Consider the following 13,723-nt stretch of genomic DNA (forward strand, 5'->3'; position numbering starts at 1 on the left):
TATTATATACAATAATTATTTCATCATTATTTATGGCACTTTTACCATCATTTATTTATTATTTTCACGTGTTATACAGTCATGCAAAAAATGATTAGACCACCCTTGTTTTCTCTAATTTCTTGTTCATTTTAACGACTAAAGGTACAACAAAAAATAGCTCATAAGAGTTTATTTTAAGAGCTGATATTTAGACATTTTCTGAGGTTTTATTGATAATAATTTTGGTAATTATCAAGAAAACCATGGAAAATGTCCAGATATCAGCTCTTGAAATAAACTCTTATGAGCTATTTTTGTTGTTATCTGTTATTATATTTGTCCAAACAAATGTTCCTTTAGTTGTACCAGGCATTAAAATGAACAAGAAACTAAAGAAAACCAGGGTGGTCTAATCATTTTTTCATGACTGTATGTTAGGGGTAGTCAAGCAAATACAATAACAGTTATTTATATATATATATATATATATATATATATATATATATATATATATATATAACAATAATCCAATCCAATCTACTTTATTTATATAGCACAATTTTAGCAAACACATGGTTTCCAAAGTGCTGCACAACAATAAATATATAACACAATACAAAGGGTTTTAGAAAACAATAGAACAGTAAAATACAATGAGATAGAATAAATTAAAAATAGAATAAAATAAATAAAATGTAAAATGTACTGCCCGCACAAATAAAATTTGGATGTACCGTGTACAAATAAAAATAAAAACATAGAATCATAAAATCAACACTCTACTAATGATAATAATAATGGATAAATTGACGACTGTCAGCCCTATTTATAACATAATAAACAAATGAACAACTTTCTGAATGGCTCCATAGACTTTGCACATAGTCCATCCACTTACAGTTACAGAACAGCGCCCTCTGCTGGACCACTATAAGAAGTGTAAATACATATCTGTATTTATGTCTTTACTTGGTAATCTGTGGTCTGATGAATGCAGCAGGTAACAGAAAAAAAAGATACAGCTTTGGGACCATGTGTCAGAAACATATCATCGAGGCCACTGAGAGGAATTTCAGAACCCAGATATGTTAAATATCTCTTTAAATCTTGTTTTCTGAATGGAAGTGATGCTGCAGCAACACAAGTTTGTGTTTGTGTTTGATTTTTTTTCACCACTTTCTACAACAACAACAACAAAACATTTATCTGCAAGATCCAGACTGGATTCAAACCAAGAATCAACCAGAAAGTTGAGCTGATTTTTTCTCCAAACACTCTTTTAATGTCCTTTGTTTATAATTATCAAGTTTATTTAAAAATTGTGTCCTGCAGGCAGCTGATCCAATGCATATTTCAGTTATACCAAATGATACCAAATGCAGCTCCCCATGTTCATGAATCAGTTCAGACTCTTAACGAGCTATTTGGTCATTTTGGAAACTTCTTCAAAGTGATGATTCACTTGAAAGACATCTTGTGTGATTAAGAAACATGATTAACTTCTTAAGAATGCCCAGTCTGATATGAATCACTCCCCATACAGCTCACGGCACGATGCATGCCTCATACATGCCTCGCATCCACTCCTCAGCTGCTGACAGCCATATTGAACATCTCCACTATTAGCTGCGTCAAGTATGCGACAGAAACTGAAACAATACCGGAAGTTAGACATTTTTTCTTTCAAAGTAAACTAAAAGTACGCCTATAGGTTGAGAAATCATTTGGATGTACAGGAAAAAATCTTGCAAATTCACTTAGAACTCTTAGTTGGATGGTTAATTCATGGTTGTATTTTTTATTTCCTAATTGTTGTTAGTATAGTATTTATTTTATGCCACTTTCTTATTCCACTCCATCTCAGAGGTAAATATTGTACTTTTTACTTCACTACATTTATTTCTCAGCTTGTAGAAATTGAATTTTTTTGAAAATTAAACATACAAAGAGCTTATGAGCTGATAAAATATACAATATGTTTTGTAAACTAAACTCCCCAACAGTATAAACACTTGCAATGATAAGTTGATTATTTGATCAACAATTATTAATCGTTATATTTCCTAATAGTTTAAATTCGTTTTTCAATTACGCAGGGCATTTTCTGTGTTGAGTCCTTTAACTTTGAAAAATGATTACACTTAAACACTTACAGTAACATTTTTAATACAATACTATTACTTGCTGTATGTTTTATGTGGTATTAGAATCAGAATATTTCTTTCATCACAGGCCTCAACCTGGTCTCAACTCGTGAGCTTTAGTTACTTTTCAGGTCAAGATTAAACATGAACAGATGTGATCAATTTAAATATTTAAAACATTTTTTTTTTTTTTTACATATGTTTATAAATTAAACCACATAAAACTGAGTGGATATATTTTTAGCGTTGACATTAAAATACATAGTCAAAGCAGGCTCAGGTCCAGAGAACGGCTTGTGTGCCACACGCCCGTCCACACCTGGTTCTTGGCTTCATTATTTTTTAAAATTGCTTTAATAAGTAGTTCAAATGAGCCCTGTCAGGACATCAGTAAAATGTTGCTTACATAAATTCTCAATAATGTTAATAATCTAATAATATTTTTGGAATATATGTAACAATCTGAGTTCTGAGGGCTATTCTGCATAATGAGTACTTCTCATACTTTAAGTACATTTTGATGATGATACTTTTGTACTTTTACTTCAGTTAGTTTTGAATGAAGGACTTTTACTTGTAATGGAGTAATTTACAGTAAAAAAAAATACTAAAATACAGTTTAGTGTTAGTACTTTTACTTAAGTAAGGGATCTGAATACTTCTTCCACACATTGCTTTTTCCTCATCTGTATGTGTACATACCATAGACTGTATATAAATAAGGTACATACAGATGTGTATGTGGGGGTGGGAGGGGTGGGTTTTGTCATTTATATTGTCTGTTTTTATTCATATTTTTTGTAAATCACTTTGTGTTGCATTTATATGAATGAAAATCGCTATATAAATAAAGTTTGATTTGATTTGATTAGTGATTTCGTCTTCTCGTCATGCTTCCAGTGGTGCTTTTATTTTTAAAGTAGAGACCGGAAGCCGTGGTCCCTTATTCCGGTTGGCTCGACACTAGCACCCCAAATCGCCTTATGGTTGTTAAGACTTCATCGCTTTTCTATGTCTGCGGGAATTTGTTTCATTAAAGGCAGAAAGAGACACGGGACGACAGAAAGACAGGACTTCTCGTTGTGGACGTGTTGGACCGTGTGAAGACACCAGGCTCCCCTTTAATCTGAAGACTCTTCGTCCCCCGGTGAGTTGCCTCTCCCTAAAAACATGAGCTCCTCTGCAAGTTTGATGCAATAGCGGATATCCTCGTGTTCGACCAATTTGTATTTAATACCACCCGATTAAAAAAAAAATACTGCTTACACGAAGTTGTGCCCCTTAAACTGCCCGTAAACGCACCGTGGCTTATCTTACGTAGCCACATTTTCTCTGGTGTTTTTATTTTTTTGTTGGCACGTGAATTAATGATCAAACATTTTACTTCTGTAGCTGACAATATGGGCGAATAAACCTCGGCTCTGCTTGTCCCGTTATGTAGACTACACCCACTATCTAGCATCAAAAATGTCTGTTTTTTCCGGCCACGTTTCGCACTAACATTGAACCATTTGTTGTCCACCATTTGATTAAACAGGTTAAATTACAGTGTAACGGAAGCAACTCTCGGCGCGTAAATACGCAAAGCTCACAAGCTACAAGTGGCCATGCCTTCATGTGGAGCAGCAGGGCTGCAGCTCATAGTCACTGGGCTTACTGACACATTTCTCCTGAATAAAACCACATTATTTGTCAAACTGTTATTGGGTGATGCTGCTATCATTGTTTGTGACTCACTTAAACTCATTATATTAAGGTAATTATTGTCTCTCCAGTTACCACTATGGAGTAATCTTCTTTTTTTTTTCAACAATATTTTATTGTCTTAATGGACGATGTACAGTTATGGATATACAAACATTTTAGTAGTTTACAGTATTCCAACCACCCTGTATTGACCCCTCCATTAATACATATTTTACATAAAATAAAAAGGACAGTACGGCAAAACAGACATTAGGTAATGGGTCAATGAAGTGATCTAACTCACTGTCAGTTGGTGTAACCAGTATTTCCCCCCCCTTAAAAATCTGATTATGTACAGGAAAATAAATGTGAAGTCAAATGAGAATAAAATCCAATCCACGTTTACATTGCAACACTATGGTATATAACAAATTTTACATAATTTGTCAAAACTTTAGAAAAAATATGTTCTTTTTTAGAATATGTTCTGCTCAATATTGACGAAATGTGTAAATGTAGAAATACTCAAAAAAATAATTTAATTTAATGTTTTTTTTAAATGAAGTAATTATATGAATAAGTCCACTTAAATCCAGTGTAGGTGGATGAAGTATTTAATTATCTTTTTTTGTGGTTACACCATTTGACATCTTGTCAACCCTTATTTGTCACTGACCCTAATACAATAAAATAATGGAGAAACAAAAGTAAATAAATTCAGAGCAATAATAAATAAAACAACACATACAGTAAAAATAATAATAATAGTATAAAAAATAAATATATATATATTTTGCAAACAGTTAAAAGGTTGTACTTTTGTTTGCTGTTTGTTTACTGACCATGCGAGCCTTTATCTAATTAAGAGCTATATGACTAGTTGACTACTAAAGAGGTGACAAAGTAAGAGAGGGAAGTAAGTTTCAGTATAGAAGAAAGTGAAGGCATGGTGTTCAGGATGGTTTACCACCTCAGTTTAGTCAGGGGATAGAGACTGCAGTCTGCCAAAGTAAGAGATGAGTGTAAAACTTATCAATAGATCCCCTGATCGTAAACTAGATTTTTTTTCCAAATTTAGAAAGGCTGTCCTGCAGGCAGCTGATCAAATGCACATTTCTGTTGTAATCAGTCTTTGTGAGGAGATACCAAATGCAGCTCCCCATGTTCATGAATCAGTTCAGACTCTTTACGAGCTGTTTGGTCATTTTGGAAACTTATTCAAAGTGATTATTTACCTGAGAGACATCTTGTGTGATTAAGAAACATGATTAACTTCTTAAAAATGCCCAGTCTGATATGAATCACTCCCCATACAGACATCCTGCAACCAGGAGGTGGAAGATGGGGAAATCCCTGACTTCCAGTGTAAGAGTATTATTCTTCGACGGGCGATCAATGAGGCAAAAGAAAGTAGCCCTTCCTGTTTTGGAGTCAGACTGACGTCTTCCTCAGGAATCCTAAATATAGCGATTCTATAGTAATCTCCAATACCTCAGAGATAATGTAGAAAAAGATTTCCAGAACGCCTCTAGCCCCGGGCATGACCACAACACATGGGTTAGTCTCCCCGGCGACTGAGAGCATCTATTGCAGGTGTCAACTACATGTCGGGATATTTTGGATATTTTTTTCTTACTGTAATGGAGTCTATGGAGCACTTTAAATTGAGAGTAATCTTCTTTTGATGGACTTGTTTTGGTTTCAGGAGTATTTTGAGCTGCAACAGATGATTCACTGGGCTTTTATTCAAATGTCTGAGCTACAAATAGTTAAATAGGGGATCCTAGGGGTGCTGTAATCATTAAACACCTTGATAAGCAGTGGCAGAAAAAGTATTCCGATTAAAAGTATAAAAGTTTTAGCATCAGAATGTAATGTGTTCAGCAGAATGGAACCAGATTGTTATATATATTATTGTTTTTGAGCATTTGTGTAATTAGTATTTTACTGTCATCCAAATAGGACTCATTTTAACCAAGAAATATAATTGTATGTGGTATTATAATTATTATCATATTTATGTTAAATCTCAACCTGAAAAGTAACTAAAGCTGGCAGCTACATGTAGTGCAGTAAGAAAAAATATTTGCCTCTGAAATGTACCACAAAATTGCACTTATGTACAGTACTTGAGTAAATATATTTAGTTAAATTTCACCACTTTTGACAGGTTCAAGTGGATATTTAATAAAGTGCTTAAAATGGTTTGGAATTCAGCTTAATGGATGTCAAACCCACTTGCAAACAGATATTTTATTGTTTTCCTTAATTTTGTCACCCCATTAAATATATTTGTGGTTATTTATAGCACAATAATATCTAATTTAATGTGATAAAGAAGTCTAATAATAATTCGTATACTCTATGTAATAAACCACAGCTGTAAGGTGCTAGACAGACTTCAAAATCTACTTTGGAAATGCTTGAAAAGTACTTGAATTTGACTTTGGAAAAGGTTTAGCCACCTTGCAGAGGATTCCCTCGGCCTTAATTTAAAAATGAAAGTAGGTGGGATTAATATAGTTGCTAACCTGCCACTACGGGATTGTATGGGACAGGAACTGCAATGCATGCCGTCAAAACAGTTCTCCCAAACTGAAGAACAGCTGACTGTTCAATCAGTAGCGTTGTGTGAAAATATAAATGTGACTACAGCATAGGGCTGGGCGATATGGCCCTGAAAGAATATCACGATATTTCAGGCTATTTTTGCGATAACAATATTCTTGACGATATTACCAAATACTGAAAAATATATGGAAAATATGTTTTTATATAATAATATATATAATAATATAATATATTTTTTTAGTCTGTATAAATAAAAAAAAATCTAGTTGCCAAATACAAAAAAATGTACTCTTGACTCTTGAGTATCAGCAAATAATAAAAATAACCATTTAGGCATTCAGGGGGCATATTTTAATGAAATTTTGTAAAGGAGAATAAAGGTTCTTGTATGTTTTATTTAAGGCATCTTATTTTGACAGTCTTCTTGTAAGTTCTGTGGTGGATTCTGTTAACACACTGTGCTCTTATTTTGAAAGCTGCATGTGTTTAGCTACAGAGAGTAAGTAGCTTTTTGTGATTAAAACAACTTTAACCACTACATCAAGAAGTAAGAATGTTGCCAATATCATGATCATGAAGCATTTTTTTTAACCATAAAAAAAATATACCGATATTATCATGAACGATACGATATGGCACACCCCTACTACAGCAATGACAAGAAAAGGTTGTTTAAATTAAGAAAACTGGTTCACTGTAATTGTGTCAAAATAATGCTGTTCAAGCAGGTTAAGGTGTCTTTATTGCTGTATTCCTTTGCTAATAGACGTCTGTAATCTTTGAGAATATGATCATTTATCTATGACTCAGCATAATCCCACCAGACTTTATACTGGAGCATCTAAATCTGCTTAACGAGACATTCTCACATAACAAAAACTCTTGTTTTCCTGGATCATTTCGGTATCATATGGCAGTTCAACTCAGGTCATTACCCAACTAGCTGGGTTGTGTTTCAGCAAGAGTCTACCTGGACTGGGACATGTATAGCGCACAATGATGGGATGAATTGGGTTGTAGCATTTAATTGATCTGGATCTATGTCTATAATCTAATCAGAATGGTATCTTGGCAGAATTTGAATATAATGGTGTAAATGTTGTAGGGGTGTGCCATATCGTATTGTTCACGATAATATTGGTATATTTTTTTTATGGTTAAAGAAATGCATATCATGATATTGGCGACTTTCCTACTTCTTGATGTCGTTGTTGTTTTAATCACAAAAAGCTACTTACTCCCTGTCGCTAAACACATGCAGCTTTCAAAATAAGAGCACAGTGTGTTAACAGAATCCACCACATAATTTACAAGAAGACTGTCAAAATAAGATGCCTTAAATAAAACATACAAGAACCTTTATTCTCCTTTACAAATTTCATTAAAATATGCCCCCAGAACGCCTAAATGGTTATTTTTATTATTGCTGATACTCAAGAGTCAAGAGTAATTTTTTTTGTATTTGGCAACTGTTGAGATTTGCACTTCAAACTACATGTTAGATTTTTAATTATTTATACAGACTAAAAAAAAATCATATTTTCTATATCTTTATAAGTATTTCCTAATATCGTCATCGCAAAAATAGCCTGAAATATCGTGATATTCTTTTAGGGCCATATCGCCCAGCCCTAAAATGTTGTGTAAAAATTTGTAACAAACGTGTAGTCTTAATATCAAGTAGCTGGTGTCAGACAGAATTGTATTTTGATGAAGTAAAACTGATAATGATTTTACAGTATCCATGAGTCATAATGCATAAAAATAATGCTTTGACTGTCTTTTAGTTCTCTCTTCCACAGTAATTATGTTTTAAGTAGTTTTCCCCCCATTTGCCCATGCAATGGTTACCATGTGTGCTCTGTGTACAGCAACGAGAAAACTACTTCTCTGTACATCTGGCTGTTTGGGTTTCAGAGCCTTGTAGTCATTATCAGATTTAGGAATGGGATTCATTTCAGTTCTGTTTTTTAATTCTGTCAGTTCATTGGAAACTGTACTTTCGGTTACTGTCTTATTTCCCTTCTTCTGAAACGTTATATTCTGTTTTAGATTTGATATTGTCTGATATTAACTTGCCAAGTATGAAAGAAGAATCTATGCTCTATTTAAAGATTCACAATTAAAAAATGTCTGGTATGGTGATAACCTTGATGTTCTCTATGAGAGAGAATACAAAGAACATAAGTGAATAAGGTTGTATGAATGCTGCTTTTCATATTTTTTCACTCATGAAAGAAAATTTGTCTTTTTCACTTTCAGGCCCTGTGATCCAGGTGTTGTTGCCGTCCTGTGACGGATTTATCCTCTCAGCTGTCGGGTGTCAGGAGGAGAGGAAGCAAAGATGCCGAAACCGGTAAGAGGCTGAAAGGAGCTACATGCAGATGTCAGCAGCTTTATCATAGTGTTTTTACAGAGGTATAGAGATTCTCTATATTTTCTCTATTAGAGAGCAAAGGTTTGTTTCTTGTAAATCCATTCATGTTCAGGGTTCATACGGATGCTTGAAATCCTTGAAAATGCTTGAATTTTAATGTTGAATTTCAAGGTTTGAAAAGTGATTGGATTTTGGATTAAGTGCTTGTAAATGCTTGAAATTCTTACTCTATTTCTCTTGCAATCTGACTATAGATAACCGCAATTTCAATGGAAAAAACAATCTATAAACTGAATAGCCTATAGCCTGTCTGAAATGAAGACCACTCCGCCTGCGACTTCTTGTTTCTGAGATGTTTCTTGTTGCTCTACCCTGTATCTTCTTATTGAAGGGAGTTTTTCATATTCCTAGAGGATGTGAGGGTTCCTGAAGTATTTGTGTTTCTTTCCTCCTAGTTTGTGTCGTGTTTAGTTCCACCAGCTGCCGGTTGATGATTTTTGTGAGCTTACTTTTGCTCCTAGCCCCTAGATTCCCATACCAGTATATTTTATAAGATTAGCAAACTACTTTTAGTTGTTAAAAGGGGAATACCATTGCTGGTGGTATGCTTAAGTGAAATTACCCCTTTTAGTATCGAAGTACTCATCTAAAAAGCCATTTACAACCGTTGAAAGGTCCTCGAGAAGTTTGAAAATGGACCTTGAAAGCTTGAATTTGACCACTGAAAAAGTGTACGAACTCTGAATATTGTTTAATGAAAAAGAATAGACTTGCAGTGTTTAAACCTATAAACCAGTAGCTCATGGAGCTCAGGATATATGACATGAATCAAAAATATTAAAGTATTAAAGTGGCTTGTTTGTCCGTGTTTAGTCTGCTCGTATAAACTCAATCTCTCCAGTTGTCATACTAGTCGGCATTCACTGTCTGCTGCCCAAAGCTGCATCTGTGCATTCTGTGAAGTGGCAGCTTCTCCCCCATGGCTGCTCCCACTCCTCATACTCCTCTTCCAAGTAAACAACAGCCAGAGTGTGAAATGAACTGCCTGGCCCACACAGGCCTCGCAACTGCAACACTGCTGCCATTGTTGCTTAAAGGGTGGAGAGAATGCCAGAGTCCCGGGATGTGGACAACACCAAAACCAAACCAATGTCATGCACTCCCTTCATGGCTGTCCCACTGTTGCTATGGTGCTTTTTCACCAGAAACAAACTTCTTCAGAGCCCATGTGTGAGTCTGGGGATATTGCATGTTGCACAATTAGTTTCACTTTACAGTTAGAGACATTCAAAGTAAGATGTCGTCTCAGGCCCCTTTTCTACTCTCAGCTATAAAACTATGACACAGCAGTACGCAGTAACCAGGTCATTTGAAACAGAGTTTACATTGTGTTTGATTTATAATTTCATTAATGGAAAGATTTTCAAGGTCAAGTTGCCAGAAGTTGCATCAGAAATTTTCCGAGGAACTCAGAACAACACGCGTCAGGTCCCGTCCCTTTCTTGAGGTGGTGTCTGTGGGCGGGTGGAGGCTTTGGGAAGCTACAGAAGAGGAAGAGCCAGGCACTGATGTCATCCTCACTTCCCTTTTCTTGTCCCCTGAGTCACCAGGGCACCATCCCAAAACAGCTCAGAGGACAGTGGAGGGCTGGCCGCTCGGCTCCGAGCGATATCTCTGTCACAGACAATAACTAACAGAAAGAGAAAGTACAGCTTGTCGCAGGGAGGTACAGACACAGTAAACAGAGGAAGCCAGAGCGGGGCCCATCATGACCTCTTCTGGGATCGGAGCCAGACATCAAAACTTTTTGAACAGGCTTCTTTTGCCTCAGTGTCAGCATTCGTCTGTAACCACAGCATAAAAACAATCGCATGGTTGAGTAACATTAAGAGTTTGTTGAGATGGAAGAAGTGGAACTGACCTTTTTTTTTTTAAGTAGTGATTTTGCAGTCACAACTTAATAGAAGTTTGTTTTAAAACATTTGGTTCTTGTTCATGACAAAGCTTTTGCAGGAAGCTCTGAGGACATTCTGCTTAGTTCAGTTTGGAGGTCAAGTTGTCATCAGTTTGATCTCTATCAGAGTGGATGTTCTGGAGGCTGAATGGTTCAGATTGTGGTGATATGACGGGTTAAGTTAGGTGGCAAAAACACAGAGATGAAACCAACTGATTGTGTTGAAATGAACCTATGCAGGAAATACTGAAAAGTTGTTCTTAATAGGCGGATGTGGCCCAATTGGTAGATTGGTTGCATACTGATCGGATGGTTGGTGGTTCGATCCCTGACCATGGTAGCCTACATGTCGAAGTATCCTTGAGCAAGATACTGAACCCCAAATTGCTCCTGATGCTGCGTTCATCGGTGTGAGAATGAATTCTCAATGGTGGCAGGTGGCACCGTTTAGGGTCGCCTCTGCCACCAGTATGAATGTGTGGGTGAACAGGTGAATGAGTGCAGTCTGAAGTGTAAAGCACTTTGAGTGAGTCGCAAAGCCACTAGAAAAGCGCTTTATAAGTGCAGGTCCATTTACCATTTAAAGGCAGCAAAGCATTTAACATTTGAATGCATTATGGTGCATTGCAAGTGAATTAGTGACTCAGCAAGATTCAGTTATGGGATTGACGGAAAGTTTTTCTACCTTCAGTATTGACCAGAAACACAACGGAAATAATGTAACATAAGTGTCTGTAATTTGTTGTTTCAATGAGTCATTGATCATGAATTAGATATTTGTATCCCTATCTTATGGCCTCAGTGTAGATAAAGCTTTAAAGAAAGAGCCAGAGAACATGCAGTATTGTTAATAGAGTCATGTGCAGGTTTTCCCTCTGTTTGCTGCTCTCTGTGGGCCTGGGGGCAGGAGGATTATGAGGTGATGGCACCGCACAGGAAGAGGGCCCTCACACACTTCCTAGCTCGTGGCTGTTTTCCCGTTTGCTGGAGAAGGGGCCCGCTGTGTACATCAGGGGTCCAGTTTATGTCAACATCCTGTTACTGTGGAAGAACAGCAGCAAGGTGAAAAGAGGATTATCACGTCAAAGGGACATTAACTTTGTGAATACTGGAGAAAAAACTGTTGTTGTAATGCGAAGTAGGCAGGAAAACAGTGACGGTTGTTGGAAGGGATGAGTTGCAATATTGGTTCAGTAGGGACCTTCTTTTTTCTTCTTTAATAATCCCTTTTTATTGTTTCCAGTAAAATCACTGGAAGCTTTTCAGATCCTGTCTAGAACAGTTGGACATGGAGAAGTTTGTTCTTATGTGAAAGAGATGCTTTCCACTAGAGGTGTGCCATATCGTATCGTTCACGATAATATCGGTATATTTTTTTATGGTTAAAAAAAATGCATATCACGATATTGGCAACATTCCTACTTCTTGATGTAGTGGCGTAAGGCTAACAAAATCATCACAAAAAGCTACTTACTCTCTGTCACTAAACACATGCAGCTTTCAAAATAAGAGCACGGTGTGTTAACAGAATCCACCACAGAACTTACAAGAAGACTGTCAAAATAAGATGCCTTAAATAAAACATACAAGAACCTTTATTCTCCTTTACAAAATGTCATTAAAATATGCCCTCGAAACCCCTAAATGGTTATTTTTATTATTTGCTCATACTCAAGAGTCAAGAGTAAACGTTTTTGTATTTGGCAACTGTTGAGATTTGCACTTCACACTACATATTAGATTTTTATTTATTTATACAGACTAAAAAAAAGCATATTTTCTATATCTTTTTAGGTATTTCGTAATATCGTGAAGAATAATCGTTATCGCAAAAATAGCCTGAAATATCATGATATTCTTTTAGGGCTATATCACCCAGCCCTACTTTCCACCCAGCATTCACCTTCCCATCCCCCTTTAGGATGGATGTTTGTGTTGAAGGCAGCAGTGATTCCTCCTACACTGTCACACTCCTTCCTTTCCTCCTCCCCTCTGAAGCCTGCCTCACCCTGCAGGGGGGCTAATCAGAGGGACAGACAGCTGCTCAATGCCCAGCAGACGATTATCAACTCTACTGATTGTAGTGTCTGTGTGTCTGTGCAGGCCTCTCTCAGCAAAGCTCTTCTAAACAGCTTACACTAACTTAACAGCTGCACATTTAACAAGGGGCCCATCTGAGTGAGAACTCGTCTTCCAACTGAAATGGAGAGGGGGATTTAGAAACTTCCGTAAAGGTCAACGAAAAAATAAGAAAATGTAAATGATGCTGCCACTGATATCCTTTTTCCGCCATTTTTTTTTTACGTGCGAAAACCTGCTAAAAATAAGCAAAAGACTAATTTCCCATTGCCCTTTTTTCCACATTCGATATATTACAAGCTCCAGAAAACAGGGTTATTAAACCATAGAAGCAGCATGGAGGCCAGGCACAATGCCTGAAGCTAGCAGGATGCATCATCCCGATATCCAGCATAGCATTAGTGCTCTCTGCTGGGCCTTCAATGATAAGACCTGTCCATCACAAACGTTTCTTAAATGCAGAACAAATCAGTTCAGTTGTAGGTCTTACTTGCACAAGGTGAAATATTGCCCCCTGTGTTTAAGGAGCATGTGGCCAGTAATTGCATGTTACACCTTTTAAGCAGAGAGAGGAGCAGAAGAGGAAAAAGATTGAGCAAGTTCTTGCAACACATGTTTTTCCCACTGTTAATGTACACTATTGAGGAAACACAGATGCTGTGGGGTACTACTCCACCGAGTAAAGAACAGCCATAAAGCATCTGTGTGTCTACATATAAATGAGCTGCAAACATGTATTCAATATGTTTGCAAATGTGAAATTTGTCGGCAAAAAGAGAAACTATTTTACATTACATTACATGTCATTTAGCAGACGCTTTTGTCCAAAGCGACTTACAATAAGTGCATTCAACCTGAAGGTACTAGACATAGACCACAGGAATCAAGTAAACTATGTTGGAAAGGTGACCAAAGGCTGATCTCTGTTTA

At 36.4% G+C, this 13,723-nt stretch overlaps 1 protein-coding gene across 1 annotated transcript in view; it reads left to right on the plus strand.

Moving 5' to 3' along the window:
- Nucleotides 1–3,050: 3,050 nt before the first annotated feature.
- Nucleotides 3,051–13,723, plus strand: part of LOC131962748 (radixin-like) — a 35,234-nt gene continuing 24,561 nt past the window's right edge. Inside the window, exons 1-2 of the mRNA XM_059327801.1 lie at nt 3,051–3,273; nt 8,646–8,739. Of these exons, the coding sequence (XP_059183784.1) occupies nt 8,728–8,739 (12 nt within the window). The 5' untranslated portion in view covers nt 3,051–3,273; nt 8,646–8,727. The remainder of the gene's footprint in view (nt 3,274–8,645; nt 8,740–13,723) is intronic.

The sequence above is a fragment of the Centropristis striata genome, chromosome 24 (assembly GCF_030273125.1).
Source record: "Centropristis striata isolate RG_2023a ecotype Rhode Island chromosome 24, C.striata_1.0, whole genome shotgun sequence".
Lineage (NCBI taxonomy): Eukaryota > Metazoa > Chordata > Actinopteri > Perciformes > Serranidae > Centropristis > Centropristis striata.